The sequence below is a fragment of the Andrographis paniculata genome, unplaced genomic scaffold (assembly GCF_009805555.1).
Source record: "Andrographis paniculata isolate CXL003 unplaced genomic scaffold, ASM980555v1 Contig55END, whole genome shotgun sequence".
Lineage (NCBI taxonomy): Eukaryota > Viridiplantae > Streptophyta > Magnoliopsida > Lamiales > Acanthaceae > Andrographis > Andrographis paniculata.
In genome coordinates this window covers 3,778,284-3,801,023 of record NW_026137590.1, presented here as the reverse complement: position 1 = coordinate 3,801,023, position 22,740 = coordinate 3,778,284, and the positions used below count along the sequence as shown (strand labels likewise).

Here is a 22,740-nt window from a genome sequence, read left to right as displayed (position 1 = left end):
AATTGTTTAACATTTTTTTTTTCTTAATAGATAAAGAGAAATATTTTGTGCAATCGTCAACAAAGGCGATAAAATATATTTTAAGTCATACACATCAATATGGATTAATTCAAATGACTTAGTCTTTCTTTTCTAGTAATTTTTTTTATTTTTTTATTTTATTTTTTATCATCACATCCATAATGAATGATCTAGGGAGTACAAATGTTCATCGAACACATGATGGCCAAAATGATAAAATGTTCCACATTTTTAACGATAACAACCATCTACCATGCCATTTCCTATAAGCCGATCAAAAATAAATATTTTACTTAAACTTGTTTTGAAATGGCCCGTTGACTAACCTAATTTAATAATTTACATTATATCAAATAATAAGTATTACCCAAGTTGTCTTATACACCATATAAATGCCATGAGCCCATAATGAGTCATAACGAGTGAACTATTGAGAATATTATAATGTTGGATCAACATGCATTTGTGTCATTCCATTAGCATTGATGAAGACTATAGTGAGATTTCCAAGAGCTTCAACAACATTAAATATTTGCTCGTATGCCATCTCGCAATACAATATTAGAAAATGATAATATAATTTGTGTTGTGATTGCTGAAAAATAATAGTAATAATACAATGCAACATAATAAAATAAAGAAAAATAAATAATACAATAAAATAATTAGCAACAAAATTTAGTGATGCTTTCTTGGAGTTGATTATATGCTGCTGATAAATAAAGAAAATTTGTCCTATATGTAGAGGATATGCTATGCAGAATAAGAATATGTTGCGGATGACTGTAAATAAAATAAAGATGAGTAGATGATACCCTCAGCCCGCAAGACAAATTACATCTCAATAGTGTCTCTGATGATGATGTTTTGTCTACAAAGGTAAAAAAAATTTCGTCTCCAGGCTAAATGGCACCGCAATAAGTCAAAAGCTATAACGAAAAAAAATGAGAAAGGAATCGAGCTTTTCTAGAAGGCTAAGATGGCTTTACGGAATATTAAGAACGGCCATAAAGATTTGAGAGAATAACAAGAGGAAGAGTTTGAATGTTTGAGTTTGCGTTGAAGAATCAAAGAGAAGATCATTTATATAGGCACCTCCACTCGGTCCCAACACAATTGACATATTTTTCACTTTAGTATGTTCCATCTTAGTTGACATGTTTATATTTATAGTAAATTATATTAATTTAAAATATATTTAAAAATATAGATCAAATTAATTAACTTCATAGTATATCAGACATTAGGTATGGTATTAACTCCAAATAATAGCATATTTATTGCTTGATAAAACTGTGCATTTCTTGAATTTTTATGTGAAAAGTATCACAATATCTGATTTACGGCATATTTTATTGATTTGTTTCGCTTGATATGATCGAAAATCCACTTGTGGAGATTATTGGTGTTTTTAGCCTTTTTAAGCGATATGCTAGCCCAGAAATTGTCTAAGTATGAAAGACGAGCGATGGTGCAATTATCTGTGGCAAGCAATGCTCTTTCCGCTTTTGCCCGAGCCAGTCCAGCCAAACATCTATCGCTGACGAGCAAGATCTTGAAGTATCAAAGTCTGTCTAAGTATTGATCTTCAAATAGTTAGCCATTTAGTTACCGGCTAGCAACGACAATACCGCTTTAGTTGCGGTGATGCCCTCCAACTAAGCGAAGTTTAGAATGGCAAGCAAGGAAGATCTGTGTCTGGCCGTATCAGTTCAACAAGCGAGCGAGCGAGCTGGGAGTTAGGGCAGTTCCAACTGATCAACCGCGTAACTGCTCAACGGTTGCAATAGCCTTTCAACTACTTCCAACTGCCGCTCGGTAACCGTTCAACTCTTGCCAACTGCCGATCCAAAAACTCTATAAATAGGACCAATTTTTTTTTTAAATATACAACTCACCATACACTACACTCTGCATCCAAGTGTTTTATTTGCTTTTTTTACTCTATTCAATTTTTGAGAGCTCCAATCTGTAAGGGAGTTCTTTTAGTTAGAGGAGGTCGAGGGAGTTGAGATTCTCTCATCCCCTAACCACCCACTTTAGTTGCTTTTGTAGGAAAATTTATCGCTTTTGTTATCGCTTTGCTTACTATTTTTTTAATGTAGATTCACTGCTTTCATAGTTGATAAATGAATATCATGATCTCTACATTTGCAATTTCATTCCCAAATTCAAGTATGTTTTTAATTGTTTAAGTCTAGAATTTTCACTTGTTGTGGAAAATTCTTCTGAATAATTTATTATCAAATTCTAATTTTGTGTTGTATTCATTAATAGATTTTAGATAGTTCATTGTAGTTAAGTATGCGGGAGCCTTTTCGACCTACTTAATTACTTATTTGAACTCAATTTTGATTAAAGAGAGGTATCATAAGGGTAAAACCACTAATAAAACATATTTTGGAATGATTAATTGGACATTGACACTTGTCTATTGGGTCTCAGAAACGTCCAGTGACAGTAGCTTTTCTTGCTTATAATGTTCTAAATTTGGATGTCATTGAAGTTTTGTTGTAAATCCCTTATAGTCAAGTACCAGAGAATCAAGAATATGACTTTAATGAACAAGTATGATCACATACATTTCTTCTGTCATTTCGCATTATACATATATGTTTCACTGTTTTACCTTCATCTTATGCTCATTTCATCCATGAGAATCTAGCCATTAAAGAATGCATAGATCACACACAAACATCTATGTTTATCCTATCCATAGTTTTACTATCGCTCACATGTCCATTATCACCATCAATCATCCCTCGTAAACATATATGCTGCTCACTCACCATCCTTACCACTCTGCTCATCTAAGCATTCTAAGCATCCACCGCTCGCAAACGGTCACTCCGCTCACTACCGCTGCCGCTCATCTTTACTGCTTTATTTATTTTTTGGCATTTTACAGCTCTTGGCTCACTTGCTAGAGAGCAACCCTTACTGGTTTTCTGATTCAGCCAGACTCAGTAAGTATTTCTTGGTTTAATTTCACGACTTAAAGTCCATGTGTTCGACCTAGAAACTCATCAATTAAAGAATATAAAATCAATTATGATATAACATTTTAGAGTTTATAACAACATCACTTCCATAAATTCTATATCTGATCAATTGAAATAAGTATCCAATCCAATTTTAATTCATCTAAAATCCCTAATATTGCCTAAAACAAACTTTCTTGTTATCATATGACCTATTCAAAATCGTTCTATTTCTATCTTCAATTATCAAATATCTTTAACTACATTTAAAAATACATCATACATTTTGTAAGACCAACTAAAAACCAATATATTTCTATCTTACTCCTCAATAATAAAATATTTTTAAATACATCTAAAATTTTTCATATTTTATAAAATTAGTTTATATTAATTATAAATAAATATTTATTTCTATTTATTCATTACATATAAAACTTTACTCTATAAACAAAATAATATCCATATAATATATATTTTTTTCACATATAGTTTTTGAAATATTTAAAAACATATTTTAAAGTCCTGTTTCAATTGACTTTTGCTAGGGTCTTTTGGCTTTTACTTTTAAAAGAAGCACGTTATATGTGTTTGCATTGAATTCTGTCTAAATGTAGACGCAATTTTGAAGCTGAAAAACACTTTTTCAGAAGGACCATACAGGTAGTTTCCGAAATAACCAAAAGTGTTTTTCAATTAAAATTATTAACTATTCCAGTAACAACTACATCAGTTGAAAGAAGTTTTCCAAAAATAAAATTATTTTAATCTTACTTGCGTTGTCTATGTTACATGAAAGACTTAATGGACTAGCTTTGGTGGCAAATGAGAACGAGATTTTGGATACGATTGGTTACGAAGATTTAATTGATGAATTTGCTTCAAAAAAATGCTTGAAGAAAAAGATTTTTGTAAGTAATAATAGGTAAATTAGATATTTTTTATTCTTACACTTACTCTTTAATATTAAAATTTTATTGTTTGTAAAATATGTTATGACTTCTAATAAATTATTACATTTAGGATTTAAAATAAAAATTTTAAAAATATATTTTTATTTTATTGTGGAAGAATTCATTTCCTTGAAAATTCGAATCAATGGAAAAATATTTTGCGAAGGAAAAGTGGCCATACTAGATTGAATTTTGCGAAGGACTCAATAAAAAAATATCAATTTTGTAACAAGATTTTTTCGTTCTTAAATCAACTTTTTCTGTTACTAATGATATTAGAGACAAAATTAGGGACAGAATTACGTTAGCTACGTGAACTTTAGGAGCGAAATTCCGTTACAAATATACTATTTTTTTGTAGTGACTATTCGCTCACACAATTCCTTTGCAAAAATTTCCAACAGAATATTCACTTGGAAAAATCCATTGTTATTTTTGCGAGGAATATTTCCTTGAATCCTGATTAGCTACCACATGTATGGCGATGGATTTTATTCCTTTGCGTTTTTCTTCACTAATAGATTTAGCGAGTGAAATAATTTGATTTGCGAGGAATTTTTCCTTCGCAAATTAATGTTTTTTGTAGTGAAATTCAATTTGAATACAAATTTTGTATATATATGCTATTTCATAGTTTCAAATATTATTTATTTATTTTTACAGAAAAGTAAATACACACCCTTTTTATCCTCTTCTTCATCACACAATTGGATTTTTTTTTTTTTTTTTTATATTCTCTTGGTCGTTTCTCTGGACACATTCTCAATGATGAAACCGATCGTAGCATCGTCTCATGCTCTTGCAAAAAGCTTCTCTCATTCAATTGTAATATGTGTTATATCTTAAAAAAAAAAAAACAATATTATAATTTCATTGGCATACACTTTTTGAAAATTTTGTTTCAAACTCAATTATAGGATTTCACCTGAACACAAGTTATCTATTATGTACATTTATTTTGCTTGTATTTTTATTTGTATTTTACATCAAATCTTAACTCATAACATAAATAATGAAACAATAACGTACCAATTACATAACAAAAATAATTGACTTACATTAATAATCAAATGTAAGACTTTTCTTACCATTTTCCTGTGCTGAAAAATAATATATATATATATATAGAGAGAATAAAAGTAGAAATAATATAGCAGTAGTCTATAAAAAATTTTCTGGCACACAACCATGCTAAGTTATATCAATGCTCTTTTATATGCCACAACTTAACTTAGCTCCAAAAGCTGTGGTAATATAGAAAGGGTAATGTATGAGATATAATCCCGATTTTCCATGAACAAAATAAAGCAAGTCTGTCATAATATAGATAGAAAGTTGCAATAATTTTAAAAGAGTTCTTGATGTCTAAACAATATAAAACTTATGCATCATAGTTGTTAATCGAAAATAATTTTGCATCCTCCTAGATAACATCTCCAACTTATCCTCGAATATCATTGCCACGAACAACAGTAACATGGATGACTAGCTCGTCTTCTCCCTCCACGAGCTCGCAAATGCATCTATCACCTTTCTCTATAAAATTCAAGTTGCATAGTTTTCTCCATCCTCCTGATATTGCGACCCTTCCATCCTTCCATTTTTTACATTTTGCCACAAATCTCTTTCCCGTTGGATCTATGAAATACGCCTTTTTCGAAAAATCTATATCATCGTTATCTTTCACTACATCTTTGGGAACAAACTGAGACAAGAATAGATAAATGTTATGTATACAATAATATAGAGTAGTGAAACAATAATTTAAAGACAATATTGATTTATGTACTAAAATATAGGAAAAGATGAACATGTCAAAACAAAACAAGCAATGCAACAATATACTATTATTCACAAACAATAAATAACTAAAGTTCTTACATAAAATAAACACATATATGAAAATGAGATCAAAACCAAAATGAAATAAAAACACAAGAAAAATAAATAGTTTACTCTTTTATCTTCCCCACCAAAAAAAAAAAAAAAAAATCACATTTTTTAATAAAAATATACTATTTATTCTTGCAAAATTATTTAAAAATATAAAAAAATTACTTTATCCAAACAATATTATAATTTTTCGAAATATTTTCTTAATTTTCCATAACTATAACAAAAAACAAAAAATCTCATTATTCGTAACACGCTAAAACAACACAACCAAATCACTTTTGAAGTAGTAGTATATCATGCTCTGTATATACATATAGTAAGGTATTGACTCCCATACCTAGTTCTTCCCAATAAAAATGGTAATGAAAATAGTTGTAGCTAATAAACAAACCAACTGCCTATAAACTACGAAAGTATTTACTTACAACCTAAAGCTCCTTTTCTATCTCTGTAAACCATTGCATGTATCAAAACACAACAATTGAAAATATTGCGGCCAACTAAATATTGAATAACTTATTAAAAATATAATTACATAATCTTACCAAATTGCCCTTTCGTTTATCCATTAGTCCCGTGACAAAGTAAGGGTTTTGAGGTTTTGGAGCTAGACCAGCCCTGAAAATATCTATTCCGTAGCGCAGCGAAAGCAGGTCCGTCGATCTTCTTTGTGAATCTTGCTGATCTCTTGTTCTTACTGTTCTTTCTAAAGTCTCATCTATGAAATAAACCAGCATTAACCATGAAATGGCCATTTCATTATATCGAACATGGAGACTTCTCATATTCCAAAATATAATGTAAATACAATATTTGCGTCATATTGTTAATCTACATATCTTGAAGAAATTGATAAATTTCATCATAATGAAGTCTATCTAACTGGAAAGAAAATAAATAAATAACAAAAAAAAAAAAAACAAAATTATGCAAAAAATCTTTTTATTTAGTAAATTATATTATAAGAGACAGTTTGAAAAACAAATCAAATTAAATATCCAATAAACTATTTGTAGTTATAAGAAAAAATATTTTAAAATATCCATGTTTATTATAATGGATTGATTATGTACTATTATTCAATCGCTAAATATTTGAAAAAAAAAAGAGTATCGAAAGTACCCATGTTTTGAACATTAGTATCTTCAATTGCTTCTTGAATTTCTTCGGTCCTTTCAACACTATCAACAGGCAGAGATTCATCAGACACTTCAACATCGTCGCTAGGCTCATATTCATCGCTTTCTTGATCGATTTCATTGGCTTCTTCATCGTCTTCATTATCTTCTTCGATCATTTCAACACTATCTTTGGGGACATGTCCCTCGGCCCCTTCATTGACTTCCTGACCTTCTTCAGTCAGTTGAAGATTATCTTCCGGCACACAAACATCCTTCTTGGTTTGCTCGTGAACTCTTGTTGCCTCATCTTCATCATAAAAATAATGATCCCATTTTGCGTAATGATCCACTTCTTCATCAATATTGTTAGAATTTCTTACTTTTATTTTATAGTCACATTCATCAGCAGTCTTATTGTCCTTATTAGTAGTCTCCCATGAATTTTTTTCTATAACCTTTTCCATCCCAGAAGGGTCGAATACCTTCACATCGAAAAACCCTCTAATAAAATATTCAAACAACAAAAAGTCTCCCTCCTCAATCTTCATGTCCTTCACAAATTTACTCCATCCTTTCACCAAACACCACTTATTCTCATCGTTTTGCACAGATGCAATCCATGGCATGTTGTAGTGACCAAGTAGACATACTGCCTTCGGCAACGGTTCATCCAACTGAGTTATAAATTCATTCGGAATGCTCTGTTGCAAGATATATGCTCCATGTTAGAGTATGCAATATTAATATCTGTCTACTTTAAGATTTTCTTTTTTTTTTTCCATTTATTATTATGCATTCTTCATTATTCTTGGTAAAAACACACTATTCACCCCACAAAACATCACATCTAACTTACTATTAAAAAAATAAAAAATAAATAAAGATTAAAATTCAACTATTCAAGATATTCTTGAAAAATATATACGTAATATAATTGTATGAGTATTTTATAAATTTGATTTTACAAGCCACATGTATAAATAAAATGTGCATATAATATGCATAACTCAAACTAACACAAGATGAAAAGTACTATACAATCACAAAATATTGTGTACCTTTATATTAAAATTTAAACACCGTAAAAAAAATTCTAATTATTTTGATGTGTTCTTGAAGATATAATGATGAAAGGAAGGGAAGGTAAAAAAAAAAAGAATAGTAAAAAAGTATATAAGTTTAGTCATAAAAAGAATAAGAAGAAGAAGAAGAAAAACTCAGTAGTAAAAATAGTAGTATATAAGTTTATTCTTCAGTTCTCCTATATATATATATATATATTTGCCCGTCCGGATCTGTCATTGCATTTCCCCGATTGGTTTTATTTATGATTATTCAAGGATAACTATTCTATGAAATTTATTTTCTTAAAGAAAAAATTTGTGAGAAAATTTATCCCTAATGACCCGAACAAGTATGGTAAAATCTTGAAAATAAAATAATAAAAATAAGAAAAATTAAAACGGCCCAAGGAAGACAGAGAATTTGACCGTATATATATATATATAAAAGTTATGTGATATATATATAGAGGGCGGCATTTGAGGTGCTGATTTAAACTTCTTAATTTTTTCAGACATCAATCAAGAGTCCATATTGTACATGCTCCATCAAATAAAAGCATATGGTATATTTAAAATGTGTTCTTTTTAGACTCTCAATCGTTATTTCCTGAACTTTGGAATTTAATGTTATTTGAAAAAATTAATATCGTGCTAATATTAGCACCGTAGCCGAACTGAAGAGATGTATAGGTGAAGGAATAAAGGGTTTTGTGGATCATTTTGCCAAAACTATATTCTGAAATTTAAATCAAGACTTACATTCGCTTACAAAGAAAATTATTTTGAATATCCTTGCAATTGAAAGAAAGTGAACAAAGAAGAAAACATAATCCATTCAATTCAAAAAAGAGAACCGATAGGGAAAAAGAAAAGGATGAAGGGTTTTATTGTCATTTTATGAACTAAAAATAAAGAGGATATTATACTCCTTTTATAATTATATTACGAATAAAATATAAAATGTTGAAATAATGTATATACTCTGAGAAACAAAATACAACTGGTATTAAAATAAATTAAAATGAAAAATAAAAGAAAAAAAATGAGAGGATCTAGAAAGTTCTTTCTTACAAATGATTTGCCCATAAAAAAATTTATTTTAAATATTAAATTTATGAGGAAAATAAAAACGAAATCACATCAACTTGGTATAAGTTTAAAAAAATATCGCAAATAACACATTGAAAAATAAGAATCAAGCTAACAAATGCCAGAATTCCTCTTTCATTTGACATATATTTAAAGGTATAAATTGAATTTCAAATTCATAGATCAAATACAAAATTGATGGCGAAAACAATGAACAAGACTCACGCTCCCTTCTGCAACTTTTGAAAAGATCCCAAATAATATATCAAGAAAACAAGAAAGTATATCTTCATCAACCAAACAAACCCTAAAACCCAAACTTAATTCAAGATATCTCTAGATGCGTAGGTTGAATCATAGATTTATAGATCTAAAACTCGTTTGCAATAGAAAAACAAGATTGAATGAAATAAAATGGAAAATACACATACCTGTTTGCTTTTTCCGATTTTCTTAAAATAAAACGTGAAAAAGGCAGGACACTTCATTTTGATCGGCATGACCTCAGTTTTGTTAGATCCACGAGAAAGAACAGTAAAGAACGTTAAAGGCCCGCAAGTAAATAGAAAGAAACTCAAATCTCCTTAGAGCAAAGGAGATTAAAATTTGTAACAATGTCAAGGAATATATATTTTAGATCTCCTTTCTTCAAGTGTGAACATAGGGTATATATATCAAGACAGAAAACTGCTACTTATATAGAGAGAGAAAAAATATTTTTAATCGATAAGACCGATGTTATTTTTAAGATAAAATATATTTATTACAAAAAGTCATGTTTGAAAAGTAAATGCAAATCCAACAATACATATTCAATGAATGACTCAAATAAAGTGAAATTTTAAACTAATTAATTATAAAAAAGTAAATATAAAATAAATATTATTATATTTTATATTATCAATAATTTTTTTATTAATATCAGTATTATTATTTTATATTATTGTAAAAATATATAATTAATTTAATTATATATATTATTTATATAAAAATTGGGCATAAATCAAATAACCCAAACTCATTAGCATTGACCCCCTCTCTTGCTTTTTTCTTCGGTTCAATCTAAGTATCTTTGAAGATTTCCCTTTGGTTAGACGAGATTATTGATTTCTTATACTTTATTTTCATTTCGATTCTAATTCATAAATTATTTGTTCTTTTTCTATTTCGATTTAAATTATTTTAATTTTTTTTATTAAGAGAGTTTATGTTATTTATTATTAAATTAGAATAAAATTTAAAATATATAATGGATTTTGATAATTTTCTACTTCTTTTTTTTTAACATTTATAAAATAAGGTTTTATGCTTTATGGAGAAATTTTAAAAAAGAAAAGTATCTTTTGATGGTTCAAGTGGAAGCAGTTCTAATAATCTTTCTCAACCGAAATGTTCTCTATCAACACCATCAACGATAATTGAATTGAAAAATCTTCCGATGGGATCCGGTCGATAGGCCATTTGCTCCCGCTGAGAGGTTTTGTTTTCATTGGTTCTACCGAAATTTCATGTATAAGCTCAAGGTAGTAGATGCAAATCTAGAAATTCCTACGGAAAAAAATCTCTTTCTTTGTTTTCCAATAACATAGACCTCATATAACTTCAAATATTCAATTTTAGGTAGGCTATAAACCATATTCTTTTGACTCAACAATTTCAAACCATTTATATTTAAATGCCCATACCGTAAATGCCACAATTTAGACTCGCATGCTACTTTGACAGAAAGTATGCATTCGTCAACTTTCGACACCTCAAGTTGAAATAATTGTTTGGTTTCATATGAATACTGGAAATCACTTGACCAGATTTTTTATGTCTAATCAGACATGAAGATTTGTAATAAGATGGGTTATCCGGTATCAATTAGTTGCCCAACACTCAATAAATTTTGAGTCAACTTAGGAACAAAGTAAACATCATAAAAGAGCTTTAAATTACCCCAATTATTCATGACTTCAGTGATGCCTCTGACCTCAAATTGTACATGTTTATCATCTCCGAGCCTCACTTGTAATTTTAAGTGTTGTCAAGCTCCTTAAACAATGACTTTAACCTTGTCACGTGATTAGAATAACCACTATCCAAAAAGCATATATTATAAGAAGTGGTTGTATCGCCTCAACTGGTCATAAAAAATTTGAGTTTGTCATCTCATTGTTCTGCATAAGAAACCTGTTTTTCTCTCTTCGAACAATCATCTTGTACATGTCTAAACCTTTTACAGTAATAGCATTGTAAATTATTCCACGGTAGTTATTGCTCCTATCACTAAGGTGTGCATTCCTAGGACCAGTCCTACCCTGGTATCAACATATTTCATGTCCTCTAATGTCTGCATCTTTCGGCTCATTTTTCTGTTTCAATGAATCACCCTAAACATGAAAAGCTTTCTCTTCATATTTTTCTTCCGATTTGCTTAGCCTCGCTTAATTAGATTGCAATGAACCCATCAACTCATCAAAGAAATATGTCTAAATCATTTGACTCTTCAATAGCAGCAACAACATGATCAAACTTGGGAGTCAAACTCGTAAGAATTATTGTAACTATATTTTGATCTTTGACTGTTTCAATATTGGACTTCATTTGACTTACAATGTCAAAGACTCTAGTAAGAAAATCGTGCATTGTTTCTCCTTCATATGCCCAGTTTCAAAATCGCATCTGAGAATTTGAAGCTTCACAATAAGAACCATTGCAGATCCTTGAGATGCCATTTTCAAGGTGTTCCATGCTTCTTTCACTATTGAAGGTGTCGAAATCTTCGGAAAGACTGAGTCGTTAACTACTTGTTATATGAAAAACAACGCCTTGTAATTCTTATTTTATTCTCCCTCAATCTCGTTTCAGCAGGTTCTTCCTCCAAGTATCCGGACTTAACAAAGTCTCACATTCTTGCGATTTGAACGTCCTTATCTTCATACTCCAACATTCATAGTTTTTTCCTCAAAGAATTGGAATTTTCAGTTGGGGTGCTCAATCAGCAGTCGTTTGCCAAACCTATGCTCTAATGCTTGAATTGTTGCAAATCAAGGGAGATTGAGCATTCTCAAAGGAGTAATGCACAACATAAGATATAAATATATACAACCCCAATCATATCCAACGGCTCACTTCATATCTCTAGATGCAATGGCTGAGATTTGATCTCGGTAAATAATGGATTTTCTGGATTGGGTCATAATTCTAGTGCAAAGTGTTAAAAAATTGGATTGACAAAAAATATATGGGCCACTCATAATATCTAAAAAAAATTAATTTGAAATATATATATAATTTTTTCTTTGACTTTTTTCTTTTTTATTATACAATCTCATTAGTACTAATACAAGTATACTCATTCTACTTACAAAAGAGTGGTGAGCAAAAAATTCAAATCGAATGGCCAAACTGAACCAAATCAATCTTTCAGTTAACTGAGAAAATTTTGATTTGATTACAAATTAGGACACAAAACACCTTTGTATATATAATTGTGTAGATTTAATTTTACATCTTTGTCAATTAGTCTTACATGGATTCTTAAACTATTCTCATTAGGAATTGAAATTTCACTATCGTTAGAGCAACAAGAAGGCAGTTGTACCATGCCTTGTTTTACAGCCGAACAACAGCTTTACAATACTATAGTTAATATTAATAAAAATAACAGACAAATATTATATATTACTCCAATTCGTGTTCTTTTTAGACATTAATTTGTTTATTTTTGTACAGAGGTTTTAACAGTTACCTTTAATTTCAAGTTAACAAACTACCAACTACAAAGTCTTTCCACCAGTAATGGTGACAATTCATCTACTTTGACTGATCTTGGCCTTACTTATGTAGCATGTTAATCTCTGTAATCTCTTTGCTTGAGATCACATGGTATTTGTATTATCTTTATTTTCCAACAAGTTTGTAATCCAATGATAGCTTTTCATTGGCATTGTGTTCGTATTTTTCTTATTCTTTTATATCAATATATATATATATATATCGATAAACCCATCTTAGTGATTATTTTAGATGTTTGCATTGTGGCGTTTCGGATTACCTGATGAATATGTTTTTAACGTCAATAATTTGTACTTGTAGGACCTACTTTTCTATTAATTTGTTGAACGTAGTTGCTGAACTGCTCAATGACTCCAAGAAGGACTTTGCCCTGAGAATTCGATGTGATATTGTCATTTTTCACTATGGTTTTTTAAATATTAGTAAGATTATTGTTTCTCTTTCCTTTGTATTTTCCCTTGGGTGTGGATCGCCAATGGAAAGGTGATCGTCTTCCAACACCTGAAGCTCAAGTAGATATATGAAACCACACAGGCTATCTTCAACTTCTTTTAAATTATTTTTATTGTTTTTGTCAAGTTATAAAAAGTTTGCAATTTGTATTTCAATTCTCTCTTCAAAATGTATATATTTTATTGAGATGGACGGATTATCTAAATCAGGATTAGGGCCATGTATTGATTTTTATTTGCTGCTACCTTTTCATGTGTTTTTAGTAAACATGGTGCTGTCGGGAAGCAAGCTGAAAAATGAGGCTATCAAAGCATTCACGAGATTGAAGATGCAAAAACACATGAATCAGTACATTGTCTTCCTATGGCAAATGGGGGTAACCATCTTCCTTCCATATCCATCGCCATTCTGTAGATTTTCTACACTTGGGATGATTTAATTTTTTCCAATTTATTCTAAACTACTCAAACTACATGTTTGCATTTTGTTTATGTCCTAAAGACAACCCTCACTTGATAAACTTATGCCCTGTCCTATTTTTAATAAAAATTGAAATGCTTTAATTGCTTTGAAATGTCTCCAGATTCAGGCGGACAAAGTTTGGATAGAAATGAAAAATATCTAGCAAGGAATTCTGTAGCTCATCACCATACATGGAATATTGAGGATTGTAATGGGAGCTGCTCTAGAGTCATTCAACCATGGTTCTCAATTACTTATCTATGAACTATCGATGCCTTCTTTTTTTTTTTTTTTTTTTCCATCTTTAAAAGAATGTGACTTTTGTTGGTTCTAATTCACACATTTTCAAATAAAAAAGGATTGTCTGCCAAGCAATAAATAAAGGAAAACTATTTGCCCCACCAAAAAGCATTGGTTGGTTGAAATAAAGCAAACAATACAGTCATTCATCACTGTAGCGCAATGCACAAAGATGATTCTTACCCGTATTTCGCAATATATGGTTGCAAGTCAGAGAAGTCTTCTTAAGGTCATGGCTGAACCTCATCTGCTGTTGAAACAATAATTTTTAACTTTCAAAATAATTAATATGATTTTTAAGTTCTAATAATTGCCAATATTAATAACACCCCCGAAGTAATAGCATGTAAATCAAGAGTCCTATGAAGTTTTCTAGAAAGTCTCTTGGTTATACATATGGATGTATTCCTTACTTGATTTTGGAGAAAATAAAGAAGTTATCTTCAAAGGATAGTGTCCAGCACGTGATTTGTTTTTTTCTGCAAATCCTTCTACTATCTATCATACCCAACAAACTTGGAATCACAGCCGAGTGAGGTTCCAATCTTTGAAGGCAACCATTACAATTATTGAAGTAGTGAAATGCAAGATTTCTTCATTTCAGGATTGCTCATAAATCGGCTCACTGCTCCCACTGCATGTGCTTTGCACCTCTCAAACGTATCAAAAAGCATCATATTCACGCTTAAGGAGATATACTCATACCCCCCTTATGACGTTGTCAATGAACACGGTGTAGTACTATGCGCCTCCAAGGGTCGATACAGGAGCTAGTCCGGTAAGTCCGTATGAACCAATTCCAATTTTTCCTTTTCCAGGTCTTTCATACCCTTTAAGAATGCCACCTTTTGTTGCTTCCCAAATAACTAGTCCTCGCATGCTCCAATATCGACGGACTTGAGACCTGACATTCTTTCCTTTGAGATGAGCTCCCCTATCCCCTTCTCGCTCATGTGTCCAAGATGAGAATGCCATAAAAAAATTTTTGTCATTATTTATGGCCATAGAACTGATTCCGTCTTGCATGATTTTCATAATGTAGAGAGTTCCATCTCTTTTCCCTTGGGCCACTACAATGGATCCTTGAGTTACCTTCCACGACTTAGTTTCTAAAACAATTGAGTAACCTACCTTATCCAATTGTCCCACGAAAATCAGATTCCATTGAGACCCGGGACAAGTCTCACGTTATTCAGTCTTCACTCCCCAACATTCGGTGTTCTAATTCGAACCATCCATTTACCTACAATTTTTAGTGTCTCATCATCTGCAAGATAAACAACACCAAAATTACCTGATTCCGTGATTCCCGAATCAGTGCATGAGTGGAATGACACTTTTGAGACCAAAATCCATGACTCAATTGGACTGCAGACGCTCAAAATCAACGTATTGGATATCTCCTCCGTTGCATTTGCTAAATCCTAATCCTTCTCCGGTGCCCTGCACTGTCGTTTCAAGTGCCCCTTGCAGTTCCAACATGCCACTTGACTTGCATCTTCCTTGTTGTTGTTATTCGGCTTCAACTTTGACCATTCTTGATGTTCACCCTTTCACTTTGTCTCAGATCTAAATTCAGTCGAGACATTCTCCCAAAGGGTTAGTCGAACCGCACAATCGTCTTCCTGTCGATCTTCTTTATCTTCGGGTTTCTCCTTCAACGGCGCCTCTAGATCTTTACCATACAGGTAATCTTCTATCTGCATCTTAAAAAAAACCAAAGTTCAATTACATCGAATACCTTGACAGCACGACGATCATCTATCTTGACTCCCACAAACAAACCCAAGGCTTACTTGATGTGAGAGCACATCGAATATCTCGTCCGTTGCGTTTGCCGAAATCCTTATCCTTCTCTGCCCACCTTGCACCGCCTATCACAAAGGGACCTGCTGCCTGACCTACCACAATTGTCGGGACCGACCCAACACCGCCAGGAGACTTTCGACACAAGACACCTCCGCAGATCACAAGGGATTTCCACAGCCACAATAAATATCTTATGCCTCCCAATCCACCCTACCAACGAACTAGACTTTAATATCTCTTGTTACAGAAATTCCATTGAATTAAGATGAGACAACAAGAACAAAAGTACACAAGAATTTAGTAACCCAGTTCGATCAGAATGATATATGTCTGGGGGCGCTGCCAAGCCAGAAATTTTATTATAAAGTACGCAGATACATGTTAAAGTGAGAATGCATGGATATTTATAGTCTAAACTTATGCCAATAATATCCAAATCATATATCTAAATTTAGAATATAATATCCAAATCATATCCCTAAATTTTAGGATATAATCAGACTTTATATCCCAACAAAACTATATTTGCTTTACAATTAGGATGCACAAGTATTATTTTGTTTTGATATCCTGAACTCTTTTAAAATTCTTTCAACTTTTTATCTATATTATGACGATCTTGATTTTTTTAGTTAATGGAAAATCGGGGTTACATTTCATACATTATCTTATAAAGGTTATTTTGATGTAAAAAATATTGTACCACCACGTTAATATGAATTTAAGTATAATGACATAGATTTTCGAGCCAATTAAAGTTGTGGCGTCAAAAAGAGCCTCAATATACGTTAACATTGTTCTACGCCAAAATAACGTCTATAGACTAGTGGTATATTATTTTTGCTTTTATTCTCTCTCTATATATCTAATATTTTAGCATAGAAAAATGATAGGTAAAGTCCCATGATTATTAATGTAAGCCAATTATTTTTGTTGTCTTATATAGGTTATTGTTTCATTAATGATTTTATTAGTTAAGACTGTATGTAAAATACAAATAAAAATACAAGCAACAAAAAAACGTACATAATATATTAATCTAAACCAATAAAAACACTTTAAAAAATTGGTTAAACTGTTGGATCACATAATGGACCATCTTTGAATTTATAATTTACAAGGTTAAACTGTTTTTTTAGTCCGTAACTGGACCCCCTTATCATTTTAGTCTCGTAAGTGGAATCTGTCGCAAACTAGTCTCATAAGTGAAAATTTTTTGTTATTTTAGTCCTCCGGCGCCGGAGACGCCCATGTGGCTCGCGGGAGGTGACGTGTCCGCCAGGTGTCCCGCCAGGTCAGCGACACCTGGCGGACACGTGGATTTATTATTTTTTTTATTTTTTTTAATTGGACCAAATAAAAAAATTAAAAAAATACAAATAAAATTAAAAATAAATTTAAAATAAGTTATAAAAAAATTTAGAAAAATGAAAAATAAAAAATAAAAAATCTAGGTGTCCGCCAGGTGTCGCTGATCTGCAGACACGTCACCTTCGGCGAGCCACGCGGGCATCTCCGGCGCCGGAGGGCTAAAACAGCGAAAATTCTTCACTTATGAAACTAGTTTGCGACAGGCTCCACTTACGAGACTAAAATAATATGGGAGTCTAATTACGGGACTAAAAAAACAGTTTACCCAATTTACAAAAGTCATAGCTTAAACTACAGACACTTATTATTTATTTATAATTATTATTTTGTCTTTAATTTTGTGTAACAATCACACCATCTTTGAATTTCACTATGCAAAAGCGAATAAAATACAGTAACTTATGCAAAAAGATGGTAATGCAAAATTAGGGTGTGTTTGTTTTGGAGATTGAATTTTGGTTTGGGATTTGAATAGTAAAAATTTTGAATTTGAATAGTTGTTTGATGTAATATAAATAGGTATTGATTTTATGTTTTGAATGTAAAATTAATTTTTAACATAACATAAAAAATAAAACATAGGTATTTGATTTGATATTTTTGAAAAGAAAAAATTGGATGAATAGTAAACTTTTAAAGAAATTTTATAAACAAACACAACCTTAGATAATACTTTAAAAAACTTATGACTACAAAATTATGGGTTCAAAGTGATGATTTACCTAATATATTTTATCATGTTAGGCCACTATAAAAAGTAGTGGCTACATTATTTTCTTACAATCTTTAGTCACGTCACCAATTTAATATTACCCTTTCTACTCACCTAGCATAAATATGCAAATTAATTAATTAAGTTCAATATCAAAATTTTATTGAAAGTTCTTAAATTCAAACTTGATTAGTATCCTTTTGTTTTTTTTCAATTTTTTTTTTTTTTGCTCATTTTGTGCGATCCTATTTTAGTTTATACTCATTAGTAATTGGTAGTTTTGTCTCATAAACTATTATGTGGCATTTGAATGAATATAGATAAAATGGTAAACATCATACATTTTATAGGAATAAAATACACTATCAAAAAATGATTGGACAAATTTGAGAAATATATGGGTGTGTGGTTTGTGTTTTTAACACAAATCAATGTTATTCAACTCCCATAATTCTCGATAAAAATATACTATTTTAGTTCATAAAATATCATATTTAAATATTTTTTAAATCAAAACTCGAACACAAAATCCAATTTAAAATCAAACTCAAACAAATCCTATATATATACATATATAATGTATATATAGGCTTTCATTAAAAAAAAAAGAAAACATTCCTAAAAGTTTCATTTTCAACATATAAATTTTATACAAAACATTACATCCAAAAAAATTTCACTTCAAAAATTTAAAAGATTTTGTTTTCGAAAAATTCAATATTTTGATGATAGTGAATTCTTGTTACAATACTGTTCATTATTGGTTGAGATATTGGAGAAACTCGTTCAATTATTGAAGACACATCATCAGTTGTTAGGCTGAAACTTGTTTGTGTTGATTGTCTTAATGTTGAAGGTTAGAAAATATAAATTTGATAGTTTTGATGATTTTTTGATTAATGTAAATGTTACACAACTGATAGTAATAAATGTTGGATTAACATTCAAAAAATGTAGATCCGATTGTTATTAAAATTTGTTACTATACAATATACTCCTTAGTTCTTCCGTCTCAATTCAAATTATCTTTTTTACGAATTTTTTTTTTTGTTCCATTAAAAAATATATCTTTCCTATTATAATAAAAACACATTTGGCGCAAATTTTCAAATCTTGTGTGCCAATCAAATTATAAAATGTGTGTGTGTGCGCGCTTTTTTTCTTTTTCCTTTGTTTAATTATTTGTAACACGTGTTATGATGCTACAATCGGTGTCATCCATCACTGAGAAGGCAAGGCGTCCGAAGAAACGCCTAAAAGAAGAAGAAAAAGAAATCTCCAGTCGGAGGAAGAAGAGGATGAAGGACATGTTTGTACTTTTTTAGTAAATAGAAATTAATAATATTTTAAACTATAAAATAGATGGTACGTGTAATTTTTTTCTGATAAGTGAAAATGCTCTACGTGAAAAACGCCTCTAAATAATTGCATATTGAAGCTTTATTCTAATCTCGAGGGAATGTTAGGTTAAAACTGTACAATAGCTTTAACAACTTCATCGTTAAAAGAAAATTATATTTTGTCGGAAGAGAGAGAAGGGTTAACCAAGTTCTTCTTTTACCCCAACTTCTTCTTTTCCATCAAATTCTTATATATATATATATATATATATATGTAGCAGATGGGTTTTTGAGTTGTGTTGATCAAATGGACAGCCAACAAAAATCTATTACTAAACTTTTGTGTATGTTGAGAAAAAAAATTTGAGTTGATGTTTCTTCGACTCCACAAGGCAATATGACTCATTGTGTAATGTATTTTTCAAGTGACACAATAAAAGTCTCTAAAATCTAAAATTGGCCTTTACAAATAGGTCATTGTTGTTGTTCTTAGCATATCAACTTTGAGCCTATAATTTATCATAAGTAGCAAAGAATATGTGTTGTTATGCACGGCCATTTTATGTAAAACTATATTGTAATATTTTATTTTTATATCATAGTTTTAAACTTTTATATAATTAATAAGAAAAAAAAAATCATAAAAAGATTCCATTGAGATCAAAACTCATTGTCATAATTTTATCAATTTTAGTTTCATTACAAATAATTATAATTATATTTAGTTTCACCGTTACAAACTAATGTTGAAAACTGACATGAACGTAAGAGCACTTATGTGGCATCTGATGTAGACCAAGCAAGGCTGTGTTTCGAATAGCTATGTTCCAATGAAAATTACAATTGTATTTTGTACGTGGCTGGCGACCTGCGTGGGTGTGCCGGGAGACAGGGGCCGAGCAAGGGGGCCCCTCCCCCACCCCCTTTTTTAATTTTCTATTTTTATTTTATAATATATAATATAAAAAATAATAAATAAATTAAAGAATTGCTAAAAAATAATAAAAAAAATTATACCATAATAATTGTTTGATAGCTATAAAAATAAATATAAACAAAAAAAGTAAGAAATAATAATAATAATAATTTTTCACAAAATTCTAAAGTAAATGCATAGGAGATGATATTTTTAAGAGCTTTTTTTTTTAATAAATAATTTATCAATTTCATATAATAGAAAATTAATCTTGTAATATGTAGGTAAGTTGATATTTTGCAAAATTTTTGAAATATGATAACTCTATTAATAAAATTATTGGATAATAAGTAGATTATGTTCATTTCGAAATTTGAAAAATTAGCCCCCCTCTCATCCCGCTCTGGTTCCGCCTCTACCGGGAAATGCTCTGCCATGTCACCTTTGTTGTACTTGTCTAGACTTAGAAGGAACAGCCTGTGACCGGCTGGCCGGCGGCCATGGAAACGGAGAGTTAAGGTGCTCAATCGAATTGTGGAAAACTAGAAAACTAGGGTTTCTAGCTATCATTGAATGATTTGAATTTGCAATTAGTTAAATACTCCTTCTATTGCGACTAATTTGTCTCATTTAGATTAGACATAGAGTTTTAGGTATTCTATAATTAGTGAGTAATTAGTTTAATTAAAATAAAAAAATATATATAAATTATGAATGTTAAAATGTGATTAAAGTGTATAATTATATTTTCAAAAAGGAAAACACAAATTATGTGGAACGACAAAAATAGAAATAATGGACAAATTAAGTGGGACGGAGGGAGTAGTTAAATAACACATTTTATTTATTAAATTAAGTAATTAATTATTTATACGATTCCTTTGCAGCGTTCCTTATCGGATTTGGAGGATTTTCCGGCGATGAAGCTGGATTCTATTCAGAGGACGTTGTCTTCTCAGAGGTAATAGCGGTGTTTGATTTGTTCGACTTATTTTCCCGGCACGTTAGTGGCGATTTTTAACCGTCGATCCAGTATAATTCAACCAATTTAGATCTAACAATCATAATGTATATTCAGTTATTTTAATTAGAACACAGACGTGTTATGTAAAACATGATCGTGTTTGGTCGATATCAAATGCCATGTTAGTGCCATTGTGTCAACTTCAGCTTTCATTGTTAGTTTTTTAACGGTAGAATAAAATGATTAAAACTATTTGTGAGACTAAGATGGTGTATTCAATTGAGATTTCAATGAATATTTTTGGATTTTAAAAAGTTTATGAATTTTTGCTTAAGTTTGATAGATTTTAGTAACTGATTTACATAAATTTTTACAGCATTGATTGAATTCTTTATGGATTTATATGGATTTGATACAACTATAGAATAATTTTTTTATTGAAATATATAATTATATAAATTTATATCAAACACAAATTTTATAAATATAATAAGTTATTACTATATTTTTATAAAATAAAATTTAATATTAATAAATAATATATAATTATTAATAATGCAGAAGTATTGTAACATATTTAACTGTAACACCCCAAAAATTCTATGGGAGAGTCACACGCCGACACCGAAACAACAACACATATAGACGTGCCGTATCTCAATGTCAAGGCTAACATAATAAAAAAATAAGTACAAGCATTTTGTTTTGCGGAAGTCATAAAATATTTTTTTCAGTACCCACATTTACTTTAAAATATACAATTGTAGAAGGTCATGCATGCTTTATAATAGTCCATCCCTATGATGCATCAAGTCATGAATATCTAGATTTCAACTATGTATAGAAGAAAATAGTAACATGAATAAGAATTAAGTAAGAAACTAAATATACAATGTATGAAATAAATTACCAACAATAAGCGTTAGAAAACCAACAACTACAACTATCTAAAATTCATGCATCACTCAATTGATCAACCAACTTGCCAAGTAACCGCTAAGTTTAGCCAAATTAACAGTTCACACAATTATTAATTAACTTCCCAAAATAGTTTAATGGCTATCAAAATTTATCAATTGACTTGCGTCAAATCCACAACTTACACAATTTACCAATTGACTTGCCAATCAACTACTAAGTCTAGCAAAATCTACAGCTTATATAATTTATCAATTGACTTGCCAATCAATTGCTGTTATACAATTTATCAATCAACTTGCCAATCGACGGCTAAGTCTAGCCAAATCCACGGCATAAAATTTATAGTCGACTTGCCAATCAACGGCTAAGTCTAGCCAAATCTACGGCTTATACAATTTATCAATCGACTTGCCAATCAACGGCTAACTCTAGCCAAATCCATGGCATACACAAATTAATAATCAACTTGCCAATCAACGGCTAAGTCTAGCCAAATCTACGGCTTATCCAATTTATCAATCAACTTGCCAATCAACGGCTAAGTCTAGCAAAATTTCACGGCTTATACAATTTATCAATCAATT

At 30.4% G+C, this 22,740-nt stretch overlaps 1 protein-coding gene and 1 long non-coding RNA gene across 3 annotated transcripts; one reads left to right on the top strand and one right to left on the bottom strand.

The window, feature by feature from the left end:
* Positions 1-5,205: 5,205 nt before the first annotated feature.
* Positions 5,206-9,786, bottom strand: LOC127256331 (B3 domain-containing protein At4g34400-like). Its single transcript, XM_051282298.1, has 4 exons — positions 9,557-9,786; positions 6,974-7,673; positions 6,397-6,569; positions 5,206-5,660 (listed from the first exon to the last, which is right to left on the bottom strand). Exons 1-4 carry the CDS (start codon positions 9,623-9,625, stop codon positions 5,397-5,399), a joined length of 1,206 nt encoding a protein of 401 aa, XP_051138255.1. The 5' UTR covers positions 9,626-9,786; the 3' UTR covers positions 5,206-5,396.
* A 3,215-nt stretch (positions 9,787-13,001) lies between these two features.
* LOC127256442 (uncharacterized) lies at positions 13,002-14,189 on the top strand. Of its 2 annotated transcripts, none has more exons than XR_007839852.1 (3): positions 13,002-13,330; positions 13,625-13,737; positions 13,945-14,189. It is a non-coding gene; the product is annotated as an uncharacterized LOC127256442 (long non-coding RNA). The 2 variants fall into 2 exon arrangements; XR_007839851.1 differs by having other exon boundaries at positions 13,002-13,391.
* Positions 14,190-22,740: the final 8,551 nt, after the last annotated feature.